This window comes from Siniperca chuatsi, linkage group LG12 (assembly GCF_020085105.1).
Source record: "Siniperca chuatsi isolate FFG_IHB_CAS linkage group LG12, ASM2008510v1, whole genome shotgun sequence".
NCBI lineage: Eukaryota > Metazoa > Chordata > Actinopteri > Centrarchiformes > Sinipercidae > Siniperca > Siniperca chuatsi.
Genome location: NC_058053.1, coordinates 11,532,059 through 11,556,289, shown reverse-complemented (window position 1 = coordinate 11,556,289; position 24,231 = coordinate 11,532,059). Strand labels below are relative to the sequence as shown.

At 38.2% G+C, this 24,231-nt stretch overlaps 1 protein-coding gene across 2 annotated transcripts in view; it reads left to right on the top strand.

Annotated features, from left to right (window-relative positions):
• LOC122885592 (receptor tyrosine-protein kinase erbB-4-like) overlaps nt 1–24,231 on the top strand; it is a 329,729-nt gene that overhangs the window by 201,132 nt on the left and 104,366 nt on the right. For both annotated transcript variants that reach the window (XM_044216868.1, XM_044216867.1), the window contains exons 5-10: nt 4,851–4,916; nt 15,727–15,845; nt 17,753–17,894; nt 21,160–21,273; nt 21,557–21,683; nt 22,368–22,441. In XM_044216868.1, coding sequence (XP_044072803.1) covers nt 4,851–4,916; nt 15,727–15,845; nt 17,753–17,894; nt 21,160–21,273; nt 21,557–21,683; nt 22,368–22,441 — 642 coding nt within the window. The remainder of the gene's footprint in view (nt 1–4,850; nt 4,917–15,726; nt 15,846–17,752; nt 17,895–21,159; nt 21,274–21,556; nt 21,684–22,367; nt 22,442–24,231) is intronic.

Here is a 24,231-nt window from a genome sequence, read left to right as displayed (position 1 = left end):
ATTTTCATTCTCAAACTTGTAGTCTTCTGCCCCAGCTGGCGCTGCCTCAAGTGACATCACTTGAGGTAATTTATCAGATTTCGCTCATCTCCCTCTGGAGCCACAAAAGTATGGAAGCAAATTAGGGTCATTAATATTTTGAGCTTGTGAAATGATGTTCACAAATAATTTCCCAGCCTGCAGTTGTATATCACCTTCTGTGTGCATGTGAAAACAAAATTGCACGCACGTATCTGAATGTGTGACTTTGTAAAAACGTTTTGCAGCTGTAGAAATATTTTGTGCAGGTGCACAAAAGTTTTGTGCACACAGGTATAATTTGCACATGTGTAAAAAAAGTTTTACAGCTGTAAAAATATTTTGTGTATGTATGTGTAATTAAAATATGTGCAGGAATATTTTCAACAGTGAGGTTTCACGCAGCCTGAGAGACGGACACACAAATGTCATATCTTTGTATGTGAGACTGAAGTTATAAGCTATGAATATAAGCATGAATTTTGGCCCGGTTTTAATGCCTGCGCTGACTAGCCAATCTACACGTTTCCCACTGACCTACCAGAGGAAGTCAAACTGTCCAATCAGGGGGCAAAAGATTCTAGCGCGTTCTGGTTACTTCGTCCATCTGTAGCATGCTGGAGTCAACACAGAGGAGCCCGAGGGAGACAGGTCCAGTTTGTTCTCAAGTATTTTCTGGTAAGTAGCAGCGAGCCTCTCCTAACTGTTAATGTTTTGAACAGTAGAAATACAGGTTTGACAGGTACAGCCATGACAGCAACCCGAGAAGACATGCAAAAGTATGATATGACAGGCATAAGTATAATTATTATAGTATGATAATGTTTTTGTTGCTCATTATTGTTACGAAACGTAACTTTGAACATGTACAAGGCAAGCACATCAAGATTAGTGAGGTGCAGACTCCTGAGGATCGTGTACAAACAAATGACAGAATGGAGGTCGCGTACTCCAGCTCTGATTCAAAGTCATCATGCTGATTGGAGCGTGATCTGAACCTTCTCGACCTTTAGTTAACAACCTTCCTTCTCACATTAAATGCCCGCAGCATTATGTCTTGAAGCACCTGTTAAAGAATAGCCTTACTTTCCTTAATATCAACGTTACTTGTTCAAACGGCACAACAACAAACGTTAGCCAACAAACTGTAGCTATCTAAGGCATTAGCTAATATGCAAATGAAGTAACTCCAGGATGCATGCACAGCTGTCCTGATATATCTAGCTAATTACAATGTAAAACTTTACTGGCTATGTTCTGTGCTAATTAACCCGTCTGTATCCCAGAAGAGTTCGCCTCGGGCTCCTCCATGTTGACTTCTGCATACTACAGATGGACGAAGTAACCAGAAGGCGCTTGAACCTTTTGCCCCCTGATTGGACAGTTTGACTTCCTCTGATTGGATGATCAGTGGGCAACGCGCTGATTGGCTAGTCAGCACAGGCGTTAAAACACGGCCAAAATTCATGCTTGTAATTCGTAGCTTGTATCTTGTAACTTCAGTGTTCCATACAAAGATATGACATTTGTGTGTCTGTGTCTCAGGCACAGGTTTCAGTGCAGAAACCTCACTGTTGAAAATATTCCTGCACATATTTTTATTACACATACACAAAATATTTCTACAGACACCTGCATGCAATTTGTTTTCACATGCACACAAAAAGTGATATACAACTGCAGGCTATGAAATTATTTGTGAACATCATTTCACAAGCTTAAAATATTATGACCCTAATTTGCTTCCATACAAAAGGCTTTATACAACTTTTTTCACATATGCAGCTGTTCTCCTCAAGACCTGTAAACAGACATTGATGTGTAAAATTGGTCCAGTTCCCTTTTGATTGCCTTGCACCTCAGCAATGATAATAAGAAGTGCTGCTTTTTCACTTTCCCCACCCAGATTTTTCCTGCCAGTCTGGGGATTAACACCGTGATATTCAGGACTTCACGTTAGTTGTACCAAATGGGTCTTTTTGCCTGCAAAAACTGGAATTTTCCTGAACTATTACTGCACTTCATAAACCACAATAATTTTAATGTATGTTTTGTAGTGTTGCTACATGTCATGTTGTTTTTCATGGCACATTTAGCTGTGCACCTGATGCACAGCTTTCCCAAAGGTTTGGAATTTTTCCAATCACTTTTACATTCATCACTGCCAATTTGAGCTCTAATTATTTTTTCTCCTCAAAAACTGACAACATTGTGTGCCTCTTAATTTCTCCCACGTGCCATTTTGTTTATTTCTTGACTTTAAAGAAAAGGTAGTTGTGTGAACCCTGCTAATGAGGATAGCTCATGACTACAGATGATTGAAAGCAAAGCCAGCTCTACCTTAAGCTTCCTGGAATTCAAAACTCTGAACAGACTCAAAATTAGGCTTTAAAAAGTATATCCACAGTTATTCCATTAACACTTTCAGAAGCCTTTCATAAGGCAGCAGGGCTGGTACGTTATGACAAGGAAAATGATTCAAAGGAAACCTCACATCTTAACCTGCTCCATTCACAATAAGTGACTGAGTGTGAGCAGCAAAACATTGTCATCACAAAATCACCCCTTGACCCCGTTCTGTCACGCTGCTTACCATAACAATCCACAATGAATGCTCATGTTACGCTAATGTCCAACTGTAGCCAGCTGGAAGACATGTTAATAAATACTTAGAATTATGAAGGGATTTATCAGGATAAAATAACATAAGTAATCTGTCAAGGAGTAAGGGGATGATGGTTGAGGTGGTGGTCAGTGAAGTAAAGATGCATTAAGTCACCTCTTCTAACCCTTCTCTGTTCATTCACTGACTTAACCTCTTAACACACTCTGCTTATTATTAATTTAGAGCTTAAGCTGTTTGATATTTAAATCTGTTGTTGTTTTTTCAGTTTTTCTTTAAGCTGTCTTGTCCTGTTCATATACTAATACAAAATGAAATAAAATGCCTTATCATTATGGAACAAAATAAAAAGAAAGTCTTCGCATATGTCCTTGAATTTCCTCTCACAGCACTCGCTGAAGGCTGTAAATGCAGATTATCAGCTCCAAGCATTGATATTCTGCTCAATCACCCTCCTTTCTGCAGCCCCGTTAGCCCTGGATCGACCCTTACCCCTGTGCAAGATCAACGGTCTCCAAAACTGTAATCCACAATTGAGAACATAATCTCCATTTCATTCTTTGGGGAGACACAAGCTTTACGTTGTTATTATTGTGACTTATTTGTGCCACGGTTATTGTGTTTATTGGTCTCTTTTCAAAAACAGGATGATAATTTTAAGTCCATGCCCTGTGGATTCAGTTGAACCTCCCCCAATCTGTCTTTTGCCCCACACCCGCCCTGGTATAGCAGCATTCTCGACATTTTAACCTTCGGGGGCTGTTTTAAGAAAGCTGTAAAAGATTATGGTGCAGGAAGAGGGGTGGGACAGGTTTATACTAGGTCACTGAGAATTTATAAGTTGAGATAGTGAAGACCTTGTACACTAAATGAAAACTCTTTGGCTTGGCTTCACAGGGCACTAGGCTCAAAGGAGAACAGAGATATAATTAAGTGCAGCAGAGGTTCTGCACACTAGGCACTGTCAGACAGACACTTATGGCTGGCTGACATTTGTATTATCCTGTTTGGAGCTGCTTTTCATACAGTCAAGGCTGTCGACCTCTCTTTCTCAAGCATTGTCAAAGTGCTAGTTTGAGGGGAACAGACTGGAGAAAGACAAAGAGTGACAGGGATAGACATTAAGTGAAAGAGAACCACAGAGGAGTGATGAATCAGCGAGGGGTGGATTGAGGATGAAAGAGATGAAATGTGTGGTGGAGAGGGGGCACAGACGAGGAAGAAGAGGAGGGCAGAAAATGGAGAGGCTCGTGTTGGGGAATAGAGTCAGTCTCAGTGCTAATAGCTCTCATCTGGAGAGGCTGATGGACAGAGGACAGCACTTCTACACTTATCCAGGCTCACTTCCCCCGCAGTCAATTACTAGACTAGTCAATTAAGCCCTCCATAAAATCCAGAAAGGCACAGGCTAAAGCTCTGAGGGTATGGTGCTGCTTTCTGCTGCTTCACCACTGTTGTCTCAACCTGATGTGTGCTGGTTTCATGCTGAGCTATTTTAGAGTGGAGTGACGGAGTGAAGAACTGTATTATTTTCACAAAACAACTTGTGCCAAGGTTATTTAAGTTTTTTATGATTGGAGCCGCACGTGCAAGTCTGGGAAGACGCTATGTTGTCACTAATAGACTGAGGCACGTTTCATCATCTTTCCTTGAAAATAAAAATAGTAATTGGAGAAACACATGGTTAGATTTTAGTTAAAGTGCATGTTGAAAAATTACAATCACTTTGTAATTACAAGGGTTAAAACAGTTATTTAAATTAAATCAATTGATAGACACATCATCATCATATGATCATGTAATTAACTATACACAAGTCCTGTCAAGTATTCAAGTACATACATTTCTTGTAGATTGTGTTTATTATGTCAGATTCTAATTATAATAAATTACACACACACACAACGTACTTGAAATGCACTTTTAATGAAGCCTTGTATCTTAAGAACAACAGAGAAAACGCCACACAAGCACACACACACACACACACATTTAAAGGTAAGCCAAAGGAACAGCCACATCCTTGCTCACTCTTTGGATCAATTTGGGCTTCAGTGGAGTGCTTGATGGCACACAGACTCAGCTAACCGCCTCCATACCATTTTAAGATTCAACTAATATGGATTTTTGAAGGCTGATACTGATCGTATTTTGTGATTAAGTAACCATTTGAAATGCCAATCATCTCTTTCCTTGAACTTGTGCACAGGTCAAAAGTGCCATCGTTCCTGTAATGGTCGTTGCTGGGGACCCAAAGAGACCCAGTGTCAAAGCTGTAAGTACATCACTATTATCAGCTGAAGACACACCACATGACCTTTTAGTGGCTTTAGGATCAATTATATATATATATATATATATATATATATATATATATATATATAGAGAGAGAGAGAGAGAGATAAATAGATAGATAGATAGATACACACACATTGTTCACATTAATATGGATTTTGTTCTTCAACATATTTCTGTTTAAAAATTCTACCTTTTTGGACTTGCTGCCTTGCTTTGTGTTAACATCTATCCAAAAACAAAACTGAAATCAACAACGTGCTTTTTATGCATTTTATGTATTTGATGGTGAGAAACCTGGCTTACTTTCATAGAACAGTATGAACTAAACTGTGTCTAAGTAATGTGGTTGTGACATTTACATGTGTCAAAGCTTTAAATCAAGCAACTTGAGTAACTACTGTAGGTCAAAAATGGCATTTAGCACGTATGTGAATGTAGCCACTAACGTTGTCCAAGTTGCCTACCTTATTTAATTTACTTGCCTGAAAAAATCATCCACGTTTCATATCCAAACCTAGCCTGGGAACCAGACGAATCTGCCAAGCTCCTGTTTCATTTGCTCTGGCAGGTGCGTCTGGCCCCTCTCCCATTCAAACAGATTTCCACCTGTTCTGGATTTGGTCGGGCCAATCACAGCAGTTTATTTAATATGGGGCAGGTTTGATACACTGACTGAGAGAGTAGTGTTACCGGTCCAGATTTGAAGTCACACGTTTCACTGCTCTGACTGGTTGATACCGTGCAAGGCACCGGACTCACGAAACTCAGATCAAACTGTCAAACTAGGCAGTGCTGATCAAATATGAATCAAGATTCTGTTACTGCATTGCCTATTTCTTGCCTCAAATGTTTTCAGAAACACATTTTAGTGTACTGTTTAGCTGTAATTTGAGAAGGTTTGTGACCAGGCCGTCATTTTTTTCCTGCTTGAAAACAGACCAAGCACCGCTTCAACTTGCATGTGTCACTCAGCACGTTTTGTTGCTCTGATTGGTTGTAGGTCTTTCTAATGCCCATTGATAACGCCCCTTGGAAATTGAAAATGAACTGAGAGGTTCCAGGTTAATACGCTTTTGTGAATTACTCTGTCAATGCCACATGATTTGGTTTGACCCAGAATGATTTTTTTTTTGTAATTCATATGCCTTTCATGATAAATGGTAAACAATATGATCACATAAAAGCATCCATTGAGTTTTAACTCGTACTTAAAAGCATATTGTATTTAGTTTTACTCTACTCTGATCTGTTCTGACAAATCCCAACCAGAAATGAAAAAGAAATGTATATTCTAATATTACTGTTAGCTATTCAGCTTGGTATTTATGGGAAGGTGGAGGTTATTTGTATATTTGGTTTTCATCAATTTCAGAATCAGAATCAGAAATACTTTATTGATCCCCATAGGGAAACCCTTTGTTACAGTAGCTCGCCTTTACGTCAGTGCACACAGGAGAAAGTACTTCCTACTAAAGTTCTTAAGATTCTTATGTGCATGATTTTATAATCCTGCACAAAATTGATTCTACAGGCCTCCTGTTTCAAAGCATGGAATAAAAATATCTGATTCTGTATCAGTTCAGGCAGAGCACTGAAGTCGCGCTCATATTGGCTGATTGGCATCAGCTATTTGCAATACGCTTCACAATGATTGGCTCATTCACAGCTGTGTGGCTAGTAACATTCAATCATATTTACGCAGGTGTACAGAGCAGACATTATAACCTTACACTTATCACTAGCTGGGTTTCCATAATGTATTTTAATGCGCATAGTGAAGTATTGCATTAGAAAATGTTAATGGAAAAGGCAAAATTTGAAAAAAAGCGTTTTCAAAAATCGCATCAAAGTTTAAGATGCAGCGAACATTTAACTCACATGACTGATCGGCTGTTTCCGCTCCGAGAGAAGAAGAAGCTGTTTCCACTGTCTTAGAATAATTACAAATCCCTGAAGACCTCTCTCCATTTTTCCATCGTAGGTGGCCAAGGTGACTGGTTTTGTTTCTTCTTGTACTTTGAGGTTTATTGGTGGTTGACAAACAACTGGTTTCGTTTCCTGTTCGGGACCTCTCCTTCTTCCACTAGGTGTTTATTACAGCCTATACTGCCAACTTCTGTAGAATAACGAAACTACACTTGTAGATTAGTTTATTCGCTCCAAACCAGTTGATGGAAACATGCCTAATTCGCATTTCCTTGTTTTTTTTCTTTATTGCGACACAGAATGACATTTATAATATAATATTGGCTGGTATTTCCAGAGTTGGAATGCTTGATGACACATTTTTCACTTTGTCCATTACATCATGAAAAATATATTTACATTTAATAAAACCGGTAGTCAATTAAATTTTAAGTGATACAAGCCTTTTTTATTTTACAACAGTGGTGTTTAAATGTGTAGTATTGTAAGTATTGCTGATGTGGATTAACATATTTAGTTCCAGTTTATGTTACTTTACTAAACTAGTTAGATAAATTCATAGTGAGACAAGTGGCAGTTTGTAAGGTTTCAGGCAGGTTTCAGCCTTGGCTGTGGAATGGCTAATGGTTGTGGAAATACCACCACCTCCAGCACACAAACACACGTACAATATCAACACCCAACAACATCCCTAGACCCCCCCCCAACACATCTACCTCAACCCCCCTTGATGGGACCTCCCATCTTTCACATCAGCTAATGGCTGCTGGGAGAGAGTGTGAGAATGATACACTACCGAGTCCATCAGCAGGGGAGAGCCCCATGTTATTCCTTCTCTGTCGGTCATCTTTTCTCTCAAATTCTCTGTCTCTCAGGCTCTCCCCATCTTGTTGTCAGTTCAATTCAATTCAAATGAGCTTTATTGACATGGGAAACAGACGTTAACTGCCAAAGCATGTGTTAAATAAAATAAAAACATATACTTAAACAGAAGACATAAACAGAAAATATAAACAGATAGGTAAGATAATAATAATAATAATAATAATAATAATAATACTAATAATAATAATAATAATAATAATAATGAAAAAAGTACACTTGCAGTTAAAAATACAAGTAATTGAAAACTACATAAACATTGCAACATTTAGTTTTTTTATGAATGTGTGTGTGTGTGTGTGTGTGTGTGTGTGTAGGTCATTCATTGTCACTCAGGTTGTAACATGTTATTTAGCTCTTTGAAATTTGAGATTAAAGAGTTAAACTTGTTAAAGTAAATGTTCCTTATTTAATTTAATGTTTTACATTGTAGGAGGAAGTGCATCTCTGTCTTAAGCTCACCTGTCGAACAGTGACCACATATTCTGTTTTCGTTTGATTGACCAAACTTAATTTAACATATTTAGTATTTTTAAGATATCCTGTTAACTAACAAACAAACAGGAACCAGACCATGTTGTCCTTGGCTTTGAACTAGCATGGACTACTTTTCCCGTGAACAGTGTTGACAGGTAAATTTATCAAAAGTGAAGTATTAAATCTAAGGAATTTAACGGCCGTCTAGATATCACTAATGTTGAATATTCCATATACTGTTGAGTAATATAAACTACATGACTGCACTTTAGTAAATGTACTTTACTATTACTACTACTGCTGCTGCTACTACTGTATTTACTGGTTTCTAACTCTGTGCCATTGTTGCTATTTACCTTAGTGTAACTCAACATGGTATAAAAGTGCTTTGACATCGAGCACACAGCGCAATGACACCGATAATTTAAGTTTGTGTGTTTGCAACCTTTGATAAGTAAACTGACCAACAGTACAATCTGCCAAAAAGGTGGTGTATTTTATCAGGTAGGGAACATGAAAAAGTCATCATCCTTCTGCCTGCAATTTATCAATCTGCTGTCACAAATAATGACACTCCATTTTTTCATCATCCCTCCATCTGTGTCAAACACACAGCTTCACCATCCCTACACATGCACACACACGGAGGGAAGCGTGATCTTTAATATGACTATTTGGCTTTTATGTAGTGGATCTGAACATACACAACACATATCACACACTAACTATAAATACAGCACATACATATTCATGCAGACAGGCATTTTTTCCTCTCTCCATTAAATAGCTCTCTTCCCACTTCCAGTTTGATTGCACTACCCTCGCCATCAATTTTCCTCCTCTCTTTCCATCATTCTGTGCGCAGACCACTACATCTATCCCTTCCAACCCTGGCATGTCTCATCTTATTTGTTCTGTGGTCGCGATCTCATTAAGATAATGAGGAATGAACTGTTTGACCAGGACCTGTTAACAACATGTCACATACCAGCCCCTGATAAGCCCTGGCCCTGTCTGTCTGCCTCCTTTTAGCCGTTATCTCGCCATGTTCATCCATACATGGATGTCATGATTCATCCTTCTTCTGCCCTTTTTTCCTTGCAACCTTTAATTTTATTGTACTGAAATACATGGAATGAGTAAGTGTAAAAATATCAAATGAAAAATGACTTCAAAGATCCTTTTTGTGACATTTTCATGAATAATTATTCAACTGTCTCAAAATCAACAATAAACAGCAGCTTTTGGTGTCAGCAAAGTGAATGCACTCAGAAAGAAAACGACAACTCAACACAACTCCTGGCATTGAAAATCACAGAAATATAACATAATGTTTTGTGGAATATATAAGCACAGCCTAGCATAAGCTAAAGGGGTTTGCACGGACCAGGATCAATGCTTTCTCCTGCAGATGATGAATAATTTACAATAAAATTGTGCTATTTAGAACAAAACATAGATATTCTTGGCTTGAAAATCCTACATTTTTTTCACATGAACTTGAAAACCTTCCACAATGTGAAAATGTGGCAGACCTTTGTCACAGCAGTCCTTTACACAGGTGGACCTAATAACATTAATAATGTTAATAGCTATTTGCTATTGCCAGAGCCAGGGCTGATTGTTCACACTATTGCAAGTCAAAATATTCACTCAGAAAAAGGTCTGTTTGGAGGTACGAACAACCTTATTGTTAGTATTTCTATCCACAGGCATCACCAAACTATGAAACCTGAAGTATGGCGATGGGTGGAGATCCCTAGCCAGCGAATGGCGAGCCAGACAAACATTACCAACAGCAAACCAGGCCATTCTATGATACATTTTTTAAACCAGTTCAACACAAATATTCTTCCCACAACAGTTAATGTGACTTTCTTCTCAGAGCTGAGTCTAGAGTGTCTAAAAGGATGCACTGATGCTTGTTTGTATTGCACACAGTCAAATTAGCTTCTAGGCTATGAGCCAATGCTGCTCTCTGTTGATAATTTCTCTCAAACAGGTCACTGCTGGGCCTGCTGAGCAGCAAATACTTAGCTTGTTTTTGAGAGCTGTTGTTGAAGTTTATTTCAGCACGGCCATATTTATTTCATTTTGTCTGGGAAGCCATCAGCTGGCTTGGAGATTTCGGACAACTAGCAGCCTAAGCTAATATCTAAGCATCAATACCATTCCTAATATGTAACTTATACCACATCTCAAAATATCCAATTTCCAAACTATCCCTTTCATCTAGCCTAAAAACAATCAGAGGAATTGTGCCTAAATTACATTTAATCAGACAAAACAATAAATTGATTGTATCAACGTAGAGACAGTCTCAAACCTGCAATAATGATTTTTTTTTGGCCACTTTGGGGCAGCAGAAACAAGTTGTGAACACAACATTGACATAGCATCACCTTTTAAGTTGATATGGTGAATTTTTCAGCAAACAGTGGCTTATTTACGCACCCAGCTGTTACAGAGCAACATTGTCATTCATTTAGTCGTGTTTCTGGCCACCTGGTGAATATAAGTCCAATATTCACTCTTTTAGCTCTGTTGTGGGTCATTACCAATGCCCCGAGAGAAATATCTGGCTCTTTAGCTGCTAAATGCTCCACTGTGCCAGCTAGTGTCTAGTGCAACTGTGTCTGTCTGCTGTTTTGTGCTGCTCAGGTAGTGTACAGTGGGTTGTAAGATTATCTTCTGCTACAGCCGAAAACGACACTTTGAGAGCGATAAGAGTGAACCAAAACAGGAAAGCTGTAGGCCGGTGTTAGTGACTACAGTATGTTAAATGGTGACTGTTGGCCGAATGTGTCAGTGGTTACTCGTAGTTATGATCATGGCTGCTTCCTTTCTTTAAGAGAGATGGCTGAGTATGAGTTGAATATGAAAAGCCTAAAGTCCAATGTTGAGGCAATGTTGGTGCACTGGATCAGGATCCTTACTTGCAATTATTTTCCCACAATGGTGTGGTTTGGAATCCTGTAGGATTTTTTTTTTAATATTTATTTTACGTTCAAAATGCAACTGAATGTTTGTTTTATGTGACACATATTTACTCAAACAAGACTCCAACGACAAAACAGACAGGTATGTTTTGACATTTTAATGAAAAATAGACAGAGGCTTTCACAAGGACAGCTACACATCCGCTTCCTGTTTTCAACAGCTGTCGTAACTACAAGCAACCACAGACGCATTCAGCCGACAATCACCAGTTGACACAAGTCACTAGTAGATCCGAAACACTGCACAGCGACAGTAAATAGTGACTTGAAACTCACCATAAAGCCTAGGGGAGCTGCAGATTCAGGTGATAATTCTCATCACTACGTGCAACCTCTTTCACATTGTGACATTGTTGTCACATTGTCATTTGATGCATTGTTATTATAAAAATATTGATTATAGTCGCTTAAAAAAATAGAAAATACAGTCGTCACATACTGTATTGAAGGAAACTGAAACAGATAATTACTAAATATTTTGAGCAGTAATGCATACATTAATGGAGTTTATTTGTATTTTAATCAATGTCATCACAGATAATACAATAACTTTGTTTCTAAATGTGGTATTAGTTAGAAAAGAATGTAGCTGAAAACTGATAAAACTAAATTTTTACTTATGTGGAGGGTGAGAAGGCCACAGTCAGCACAGTGATTACCTTAGGATATTATATAACAAAGTAGATCAGTAATTCTTGGGAATATACTTGAGAATTTTTCTTTCTTTGTGTCTACCTTTGTTTACTGCCTGGCATTGAAAGAAAGCTCTGAGGAGCAAAGGATCATCAAGAACACAGCAAAGCTATTGTGGGGGTGGAGCTGGACTCTCTGGCAGTGGTGTCAGAGAGGAGGATGCTGGCCAAACTACATGCCATCTTGGACAGTGTCTCCCACCCACTCCATGACGTGCTGGTCAAACAAAGGAGCACCTTCAGCGGAAGACTCATCCCACCAAAAAGCACCACAGAGCGCCACAGGAAGTCATTCCTGCCTGTGGCCATCAAACTCTTTAACTCCTCCCTCTAAGGGTTAGTCTGTTTGACCCTAGGTCACTAAACTGGTCATTGAGCATTACATCTCCGCCATAATTAATAATAATTGTGCAATATTCTGTGTACTACTTCCGTGCAATATTAGTTTTCCCTTGTTAGTTTTTTCTTATTTATTGTTACTGATACTATATACCTCAATTACTCTTTGACAGTACGTGCACCTCCGCTTATTAATATTATTTATTACATAATTAGTTACATTGTATTTTATACTGTACTTTCATCATCAACCAGTAAACCCACTTGGTACTCGACACTTAGTTTATCTTATACTTATACCGACATGATACTTAATTTATTTCTGACCTGTTTTATAGTGTTTATAGTGTATCATATCGTTTTCTAGTACTTTCTCCTGTGTGCATTGACGTAAAGACAAGCTACTGTAACAAAGAGTTTCCCTACGGGGATCAATAAAGTATTTCTGATTCTGATTCTGATTCTACACACAGTGAGATCAAAATATCACATAGTGAATCTGCATGTCTTATATTAGCTGGACAGTGTGAAGAGGGGACCAGATGGAAGATGAGAAATCTGCTCTATTGACATTTTCTTCATTTTATTCCACAGCTAATCAGTACAATTTCTACTCCTCAGACAAAGCGTATCATCTTTCATTTATACTCTTGTGTCTTTTTATTTAACTTGTTTCAGAAACAAGCATCATGATGAACACCTTCATTAACCCAAAATCTTGTTAGTATCAAATACTTAGCACAGAACACTTGAAAGGAGGCTTTTAAAACCTGTCCTTGACAGAGAACAGTGGCTGATCAGCCTGAAATGTTTAGGTTGCAGTAGATTTCTTTGATCCCAGTGATGACAAAATCCAGTATCAAAACATCTAAGTCAGTCTATCATACTCCTCAAACCCCTCCTGCAGCTTAATCCACTTCTCCACTGTCCATCAGTTTATTCATTATGTTCCAAATATATATTTTTTCCAAAAATTATTATAAAATAAAATAATTCTTAGCAATATTTTGGCTAAACACACTGTTTGGAACATACTTAATATAAGGATTATGCTGCTAGAATGTTTCAAGAAGTTTTTATACACTATTTGATAATTTTTTCATACAATATCACCTTTCACATTTGGAAATTTAATTAATATTAAATCAAGTTGTAACTTTATGCCCCCTACATCTCTGTGAAATTTCTAAGATACATTTCACTAGGTTTAGAAAGTTTTTCCACTGCAAAAAAAAAAAATCACATCTTTATTTATGAAGTTCTTTTGGAAACCAGATGTGAAAAAGCACATTTTAGCTCATGTAAATGGGAACTGAGAGGCAGTGGTTCCCGTGACTGATGCCGCTGTCCACAGCCTGTTCAAATGGAAGCTTCCAGGCATATTTTATGAGATGGATTCCTTTTGTATTTTGTCGTCACCCGCCTGTTTTTTTGTTTTTTTCTTAAAGTGGAATTTTAAAGCCAAATTGATCAACAGCATTGCGTCTCTCTTGGCAAAGTCATTTGTTTGACAAAGTGTCTTCTGAGTAAAGTAGGCCCTTTCATTTTAGCCCAGGCACCATTAATGGAATGCTACTGATGGTACGTTATGCGTAGGGTGAAGTGTGCGTGTGTGTTTGCATTTGTGTTTGGCAGGTTGTCTGTGGTTTGTATCCTTCACTGTGATAGTATTTTGTCACCGCAATGCCCAAAGGGAAACACAGCACACAAATGCGTCCACATTCACACACCACTTTTGGGTTTGTAATGTTGTACATTAACATTGTTACTTTTAACATGAGTACTGTGACAACTTACTATTTTAATCTCAGTAATGATATCTGTGACTAATGTACTTTTACTTTTTTATAATAAGGAAGCTGAATGATCCAGTAACTACATTTTATTTAATTTCACTTCACCATTGGTTGTTTTCTTCACAAATCAGCTTTTATTAGAATTGCTAGAAAGTTTTTTGGTAGGAACTATTCCCACTACTTGATTTTATACACTCAAGGGAGCAAGAAAACTGGACATCAGTGCATGTTGGTTTTCTCAGGAAAAGGCAAATTGGCCAGATTTTTCAGGAAGGATAGGATTTGGGGGGTGTGATAGAAGTATAAACTTACAAGATGTGCAACAAATTACTGATCCTTGGGGGTAAAATGATGTAACAATCTTTAAAATAAATAGCAGCAAAAGCATTTCTTGAATGTTTTTTCCTGTGTTCATTTCATTGCTTTATCCATACCCAATAGCTTGTAATTGGTTAAGGTTTTCCTGCTCTATCATATAAATCCAACTGCTGACGCTTTAGCTGTGTCTTTTACCAGCTGTCTTTCTCTGTGAAATGGGTCCTGTGCACATTTACATATGGCTGTCAATAAGCGAAGCACACAGGCATACAGCAGCCCACATGACTACAACAGGCATGCGAGGAAAGGGTGGACAGACGTTCACCATGTAGGGATGGCAGTACACTGAGTCAGATAGGAATCACTATGTCTCTGTCAAATCCAGCTAGAGATCCTCAGAGGAGCACGCAGGGAGAGAAAAACATGATTGAAGATATCTAGTAGGTGGTAGCGATGCTTTGGCTTCAGTTGAACTCCACACACAGATCCATACGCACACGTAAACACACAAATGCATACATTTTACCTGGCAATTGCAGCGCAGATGTTATTCAATCAGACTTCAGCAGTGTATATATATATATATATATATATATATAAAATCCAGTATAGCTAGCTTCACCTGACACTCATTCTATATATTGCCTGAGCAGAAGGTGACAAATTGAATCACATTCACTATAGAGTAAGAAAACGTCCTTATATGTCAAATGCACAGCAATTACAGTGAAGCCGTCGTTGGCAATGACGTTGTGCGAATGGCAAATTGCACAAGTAAATGAGAAAAAGAGAATCTAAGACAATATAATAAAATATAATATGAAATATAATACTGAGGTAGACTGAGGTTGTGCAGTAATATAATAAATGTATGTGTTGGAGCTGTGTGTGGCCACGCTGTCATGCGTGAACAGGGAGTACAGGAGAGGGCAGAGTATGCAGCCTCAAGGGGTGTGTTGAGAGTCAGGGTGGAGGATGTGGTGCTGCCTATCCGCACAGCCTGGGGTCTATGTTCAAGATCCACAAAGTTGAGGAGGAGCTCGAGACATAGCAGCCGTCCCCAGTGCCATCTTCAAACCATCCTATAAGATCCTATAAGAACAAATTAGCTATCTTTTTATGCCATTCTTCATTCTGTATCATTGCCCACTTTTCTTCACATTTTACAGTAAAACATTTGCAGTGTACTGTTTTTTTTTTACTCTTGCTCTAAATATTGTTCACCAATTGTTGCCATTAGACACGTGAATTTGCTTACGGTAACATTTTGATCTTGGGGTGTGCGATAGTTTACTTGTTATATGATATATGTATCATATCTCTTTCTCGCTCTCTTTTCTACACCTGTCCCTCCACAGTAACTAAGACAGTGTGTGCTGAGCAGTGTGACGACCGTTGCTTTGGTCCCTATGTTAGTGACTGCTGCCATCGTGAGTGTGCAGGTGGTTGCTATGGACCAAAGGATACAGATTGCTTTGTAAGTGAACACACACACACACACACACACACACACACACACACACACAGACAAATTTACTTTACATTCTTTGAAAAATATACAGGTTTAATCCAGTTGTTCACATGGTGATATTGCACAAAAGCCAGAAGCATTTCCTGATCGTACTGTAATTTACATTTCTTGTTTTTCACAAACCTGACACATTTTACTTGTGACTTTTAACTTCTTTTGATTCATGGTACTTTTGCAAAAAGGTTTCTTCCCTCCAGACTCAATTTTGCATTAAAATGCTACTTGTATTTCAAATATCATTAAATGACATTTAATTCCCATTTCTTCCTGACATGAGTGTCATTGTTAAATACAGACTTCACCAGGCCTCACTCCATCCTGGCTCTTTGCCGTGTGCCTTATCAATTTTATTTTCATCCCTCTGCATGTTAAACTTGTTTCTACGCTGTTAATTCAGAGCCCATCACTTATGGAGCTCCTCTGCCTGACTTTGGACAGGCAAGTTCTTGCTCATTACTTTTTGCTCTTCTTGATTCTTCACACTTCATCTTTTATTACTCAAGAATGGATAAATCAGGAAGTAATTTTGAACTACTCCAAATGAGACAAAAAATTCTTACTTGTCTCTTATCAAATGTATTAATTGTCTTAAGACATTTCCAGAACATTAACATAGATATTATTTTTTTATAAAACACACTTGATTAAGTGGATTTATCTTAAAATTGTGGACTAAACATCCACTGTACAATAAATGTTATTACTAGTTTTAACACTTTACCCCTGCCTGTCTCTCCCTGTCACTGTCTATTTTTCTCACTGACTGGCTTCATCTTTTTATAAGAATCAAGAATGAATAAAGCAGGAAATCATTTTGAACTACACTGCAAGTGAGAGAGCAAAATTATGCACAAAATCTATGGTTCAGTACATACCTTGGTTTTGGGATCACTGGTTGGCGTGTTTTCGGGACAGCAGAGGGTAAAAAAAGAAAACCAGAAGATTGCATTTTTGTTGTTTATTTTGAAAAAAAATTTAACTTCATGGCTCATTGGCCATAATTCTTACTGCAAAAATTGCAGCGCTCAAATTTCTCCATATGGTAGGTAAGAAAAAAAAAAAAATATGTCAGTCATTCTACATCTTTATCACAAAAGATTCTAATCTGCACTTTCCCAAATGTACTGTACCGTAAAATGTCCATCAAGAAGAGTGCAGCATATATTGTGATATATGATTAACTTAAAGTAAATTGACCATAAGAACTAGCAGTGCAGTTTAAGCTCATACATACACAGGCAAGACTCTATTTTCAGGTTTTACACAGTTAAGTAGCTCTCTGTAGCCCTGGAGATCCATCCATTGGTAGTGAAAGCCATGAAGAAACATTATAGCGGAGAATAAACCATGTACAGTTAATAGACAGATTGGGGTGATGCCATCGCAAATTGTTTGGCATGTTTTATTGTGTGTGTATCCAGAAGCATTGTGGTTCATCTTTGGTTCACCCATGTCAATACACAGTTTTTGTCTTACCCACCACTCTTTGTCCACGTTTTCCCACATCTCTGTCTGCACCATTCAGTAATTGCACCTCTGTGCACTCTGGAGGGAAATCTCAATTCAAATCTGGGGTAGTGAAATAAATGTTTGGATCCTCTCATGATATTTAAGCTCAAGTGCTAGTGTTGTGTAGTTTTTTTAAAGGCACACAACCAAAATTCAATAAATCCCCTCTTCTGTGTGCATGTTACAGTACCACTAGGGATACGTGAGAAAATATGTTGTTGTTGTTTTTTATTTGGGTGAAATTACCCTTTAAGTAAAGAATCTAAATACTAAATGCTCTGTGTGTGTGTGTGTGTGTGTGTGTGTGTGTGTGTGTGTGTGTGTGTGTGTGCGTGTATTTGCAGGCCTGCACCAACTTCAATGACAGTGGGGCATGTGTGACCCAGTGCCCCCAGCCATTTGTCTACAACCCCACCACCTTCCAGCTGGAACACAATCCCAGGGCAAAGTACACCTATGGAGCATTCTGTGTAAAGAAGTGTCCACGTAAGTCTTACCATCTGGGACACACACACATAAGGACACGCACACACACACACACACACACACACACACACACACACACATCCGCTTTACTACTATACTTGTGATGATCTTACACTGATTACATGAATTCCCTAACCATTTATCTTAAGTGAAATATACCTTGTCTTCCGAAGATAACTTGTACGCGTGTGAGTGTGCTCTTACGTCTATACGTCTATCTTTGTGAGGACCAATTAGAGTTTTAGACCTTGGGAATTAGGACGTTTTTCAAAGGGAGGACATTCTTGCTGGTCTTCACTTCTACAAAGGGCTGTTTAAGGCTTAATATTTGGTTTTAAGGTTGGGGGTAGAGTTGTGATGGTTAAGGTTAGGGTAAGGAGCAAGGGAATGCATTATGTTAGAAGGAAGTGTGAAAATTATGTACCATGTGTGAGTATTTAGAATTTCAGGAGAGAAAAGGAAAGAATAGGGATTTTTTGCTGTTATGAATTGGGGATAAATAAATAGGGCAAGGCCTCCTTTAGTTTAGTTTCTTCCAAAAGGGGTTGGGGGCCCTATCTAACGCGTTCATCTAAAATCTTCCATAGTGATTTGGGTTGAGATCTGGTGGTGTGTTTTTTGTCTGTAATTTGTCACCTGTCTGTATATTCAAATGGACACAAAGGAAGGGAATAGTTGTACAACACTCACAGCTCTGTGTTCATGATGACCGCAAGGTGGTGGGGCTTTGGGCTGTCCACATGTCTTTTGCATAACATGTCATTTGGGCAAGCACAGGTTGGTGATAAAATCAGTGTGGCAAGTATAAGCAACAACAAGAATTCCAGTGCTATTTTGGTGTCAAGGATGACTGGAGTTTGCTTGTTTCACCTGCCCTCTCAAGCCTCATTGAACTATGGCACAAGGCATGGCCCTTATCACTGAAGAGGCAGCTTGAATCTTAGCCCTGGTTCAAATGTGGCAGTGGTGTGGAATGGCCTAATAGACTTGTCAATATGGGCCATGGACTAGTCTGTATTTTGTATTTATTTTCAGTTCCCTGTTATGGTGCTAACACTGTGTGACACTGATTTAGTAAATTGGAACCATCTGGGATGTCACTCTATTGCTATAAGATACCTTGACAAGACAGGAGGTCTACTGAAAGTAAAACCTTGCATAGTCAGTCTGAAAGAGTTTGTCTGTAATATTTATCTAATGTCAGCATGTATTCAGCCATGAAGCCATGAACAAGAGGTATCATGTTAGGTAAAGGATGTTGGGTAAACTCCAGTGGTGGAAATCACCGGCCAAACAAGCAGCAAACAAATATCTAAATAAAGCAAATGTTCATTCATTCTCTAGCACACATCTCACTTTTTCAGTTCACCTAGGCGAATATTCTTTCACTGTGACCTGTGGGGCTCCATTTTGGGCCCCATCCTGTTTTCATTGTATATCCTGCCATTGGGATACAAGAAACATTATATTCCTTTTCATTGTTTTGCTGATGATGTACAAATATATTTTCCAATGAAAACTAAAAGTAAAGATTCAATGCAGCCTTTATTGGACTGCTTAAACGACATCAATTGTCTTGGACTTGGATGGATTTAAACTTTCTCACTCTTAATGAAAATAAGACAGAGATTGTTATGTTTGGACGACCTAACCTACTGAATGACCCTCATGGTACTCTTGGCCCTCTAGCATCTTACAGTCGATCTTTTGTTAAGAATCTTGGAGTTATTTTTGACAGCTCCTTTAAACTCGATAGGCAAATTAGTTCAATTGTCAAAACTAGCTTCTTTCAGTTAAGCCTTTTAGCCAAGGTAAAGTCCTATCCCTCTCCCAAAGATTTCGAGAGAGTTATCCATGCTTTTATTACTCCTCTGTTGGATTACTGTAATTCTTTGTGCGTAGGTTTAGAACAATCATCTCTTCGTCATCTACAGTCAGTACAAAATGCAGCTGCTAGACTTTTAACGGTAACAGAAAGCGCAATCACATAACACCAGTTTTGGCCTCCCTCCACTGGGTTTCTGTCCGCTTCAGGATTTATTTTAAGATTTTATATGCTTGCTTTTAAGGTTTTAAATTGGCTGGCGCCACTTTATCTGGCAGAACTGTTACATAGTCATGCTCCAGTTAGAGCACTGGGGTTGACCAACCAGATGCTCTTGGATCTTCCAAGATCCAGGCACAAAAATTGAGGTGACCAAGCCTTTGCGGTCTTCCCATAATCTATGGAACAGCTTACCTCTTCATATAAGAGCTGCCCAGACTCTAGAAACTTTTAAGTCACTGCTAAAGACCCACCTCTTCTCATTGGCATTCAATTCTAGTTGCGTGTGGCACCTTGTTTTCCATTTCTATTGTGCTGCTATTCTTTTATTATGTTTATTGTCTTCTTTTATTTTTATGTATTTGTTATTAACGTTTGCTTATTTGGTATTTTATCCTGTTCAGCACTTTGGTCAACAGTGGTTTGAAATGTGCTATATAAATATATTTGACATAGATTTTTACATTCATCTTGACAAGCTGTCTACCTTGAAACAGCCTTGGTGTCTTGGTGTTACTCCTCTGTTCTGTGACCACTACCCAACTAACCACTAACCATGCACACAGCTAATTGTGGACTCCCTATGCTGTTCCCAACATCAGTAAAAAGGCCAGCCAGCAGGGAGGGAAATGTGACTTGTGCTTGGAGGCAGTGTTACTTTTAGTCAGACATAAGATGCAGTATAGTGTAACCATTTAAATGTTTAGTGTGATAAAACTAAGTCCCTTACTCCTGCAGTGTAAGTCGTGGTTGTGTGCAAATTTCAGGCTTGTTTAACAGGTAACTCTAAATGTACTGGATCTTTATATTGTTTGTTTGTTTTGTGGTAGTTGTTCATATATGGCCTACTGCATAGTGTGTCATTGTAATTTGTATATTAGGTCAGTGGTTAGTTCTTCAGGAGTAGACACAATTTGTGAGTTTGTCTAAAAAATTACTTTAATCTTTTTTGCATTGATTAATGAATATTTAACACTGAACATATAATTAAGCATCAGTTTAATTATTATTAATATTTAGGTTGGCATGCTAAAAACTCCAAACATGAAGGTTTTATTCCGGTGCAGTCAGGATAGCATCAGTCAGAGAAAGTAAAAGAAAGTGACTTTCAACACTTTTTTATGTGATTGCCTACACCAAGTGCTACTTGTTGTACTGTATGTTCCTGTGTGACAAACAGCAGCTTTCTGTACTTGACATTTACGATGAATTGTTTTTCAGATAACTTTGTGGTTGACCATAGCTCCTGTGTGAGAGCGTGTCCCAGTAACAAGATGGAGGTGGAGGAGAACCGCATTAAGATGTGCATTCCTTGTACTGACATCTGCCCGAAAGGTAAACATGAAGTTGTTACAGCAAATAATTACCTGTAGAACAAGATTAATAGGAAATGTAGTTTTATTTTTGAGAAATGCTAGACTAGCAGCTGCATAATCATATATGGTCACATCTGTTTTAGAGTATTCATACAAAAACAGTATTGTTCATTGAAAAATTATACACTGATATTTTAAAATACTGCACATTACATGCTTTTAAATCTCCATCGTTTCAACATGTTGGTGTTCTAAAGACATTTAATAAAACTAATGCATTTTGCTAACTCACTGTGTTCCAGCGTGTGATGGCATTGGTACAGCCAGCCTACAGACAGCTCAGACAGTGGACTCCAGCAACATCGACAAGTTTGTCAATTGCACCAAAATCAACGGCAACCTGGTTTTCCTCATCACTGGGATCAAAGGGTGAGAGTTGAGAACATTTAATTCTCAGAATGATAAGAGATGGTGTAAAATCTGGTGTGAAAGTCCTGGATTGACAATATTAAATATGTTAATCAATCAGAAAAATTTAAATTGAATTTGAATTATTTAAATTTTCAGTTATTTAATATAGTCCATCTTGGAATTCAGTATATAAAATCACCTAAAGGCCCGAAAGCATGCTGTTAATTGTTTGAATGAATATAAATAATGTTACCAGTGTCAGTGATGGCAAGTGGGAAGTGAGTAAGCTGAAAGTGCCTTGAGAGCAAGAAGAGTGCTGGTAAATGTATATGCTCATAAATTACACAAAGATGTGCTCTGGGGAGAATGTGGTGTGTAAGAGAGTAGAGAGTGACTGTAGAAGACAAAGCAAACATGAGTACATTATGTATGGATGGATATACAGTATGTATGCTGCAAGTAATCATTCACAAGTATTTTAGCAACTTCAGCAAGGAAAAAAACATACTACACAAAGATCACATGCTTTGCTGATTTCATCTGATATTCTAAATTGTCATGATCTATGGGCGAGTGCAGCTCATTTTTCATTGTTGTGATTAAGACACACATTGCTTACTGTATTTATGCAATATAAAATGTAGACGCTATGATCTGTCTGTTTTTGTTTGTGTCGTTCTGATCTCCCATTGTCATTCACAGGGATGTCTATCACAACATTGAAGCTTTGGACCCAGAAAAACTCAGTGTATTCCGCACTGTTCGGGAGATCACAGGTGAGTGATATTACTTTTACAGCATGCATCTCTGCACATGCATGCAAATAAACTAAAAAATAAATAAATTTACTCCTTTACCTTTATCCCTTCTCTTCCACTTTTATGCCATATATAGCGTGCATATACTGTATGTGATGCTTGTGTGTGTGTATCTCTGTGTGTATTTTCTCAACTCTACCTCCCCCACCTCCCCCCTGAGACTGCCCACACCAAGGACAGACATTGCAGCAAAAGATGAATATCAGATGAGTCTTTCAATCTCCTCTTGCTCTCTGCTGCTTCTCCCTCTGGGAGACCCTAGCCTTGAGTCCCACAGTACCAGCTCTCCCTTCACGCACCATGAAGAAAAGATCCAGAACATGTGGTGCGCATCGTTAATCCTTCAGCTCCCCTATGTCACCACCACTTCTGAGCTGCATGTATACTGTCATCTTTCCAGCCCAGACATTTGACAATGCCATCAGAAAGAAACCTTGTATCTCCGATGTGACACTCCCTCCCAATGAGAAAATATTACTGTTGAAATATCGTTGGTGACATTTTTGAGTTATGAAGGGGGTTTACAAAAGCAGAAGCTTTATGAAACAGTATCTCCCTTTCCCCTTAAAAATACACATTTATTAGGACTGAGTTTATGTCTGATGTAGCAGGATTACATTCATTGTGTTTTGGTAATAATAAGCATCTCTGGAATAGACATTGAAATAAATTATTTCTGTTACATATTTTACCTTCTATACAACTGATGGCAAGGAAATATTAATATACTTGATGGTAGTATTCTTTAGATGAAAGAATGTAATGTATGGGGCAATAAATGCACAAAATTAAGTACCAGGATAAATGTAGTGGTAGTGACTGATTCATGCCTGTATTGTGTTTTCCTTCCTGCTCAGTTATATTGCTCATGCTTTTGTGGCGCCACCATATTCTTCTGCATGATCAAACCACTGAGCAAACCACTCTGCTCTGAAAAGCGCTTGGTTTGTACTTCTGTATCAAAATGACCAAGTTTAATTAATGTGCTTAGTACCTTCCTGGGGTGGAAATAGCAACTGACCACAGAAGTCAGCTATAGCTAATTTGTAGGCCTCTTTAAAGGTCAGCCCACAAATCACATCGACTTGGTTTGGCTTTGTTTGTCTTTCCAACAAGTTGCGATCCATTGGTCAACAATGGATTGATCCTTTTACCCCAAACACAACTTAAAGGACTTAAAAGAGGAAAAACAGAAAGAAATAAAAGAGATAAGGACAGAAAGAAAAATCTAAGCAGATGTAACAATCAAACAACAAGAAGACAAAACAAACTAACAAATCTATATCATCTTGTAAGTGGTAAGAAACCAACACATACACCTTGATTTTGCTTGGTCTAAGAGATTTCCTATCAGCCAAGTGTACAAAGGGTAGCAGAAGAGATGAAAATGTTTTTAAACTTAACTGTGTAATTAGCTGCTATCTTCATAAATCACACATTTATTTCAGATTATGAGCTCAAAATGTAGGAAATGCAAAGAAAATGTTTCCTTCTGCCTTTCAAGTAGCCATGCAAATCTGACCCCGAGTGCATTTGCTCTAGCATTTTTGTATAACTGATACAAATCTGAATACCCTGGAATAATGAAAATGCTAAGTGCAATAACGTAAAGTTACCTATAGAAAATCAATAACTTCATAACTTTGTTTGTTTTTGTTTGTTTCTCTTTTGGTTATTTATGGCAATTTGAGAGCAGGTGATGGGGACAAACCATTGACCAAACACAACGTAGTCAGAGATGTGTGTCA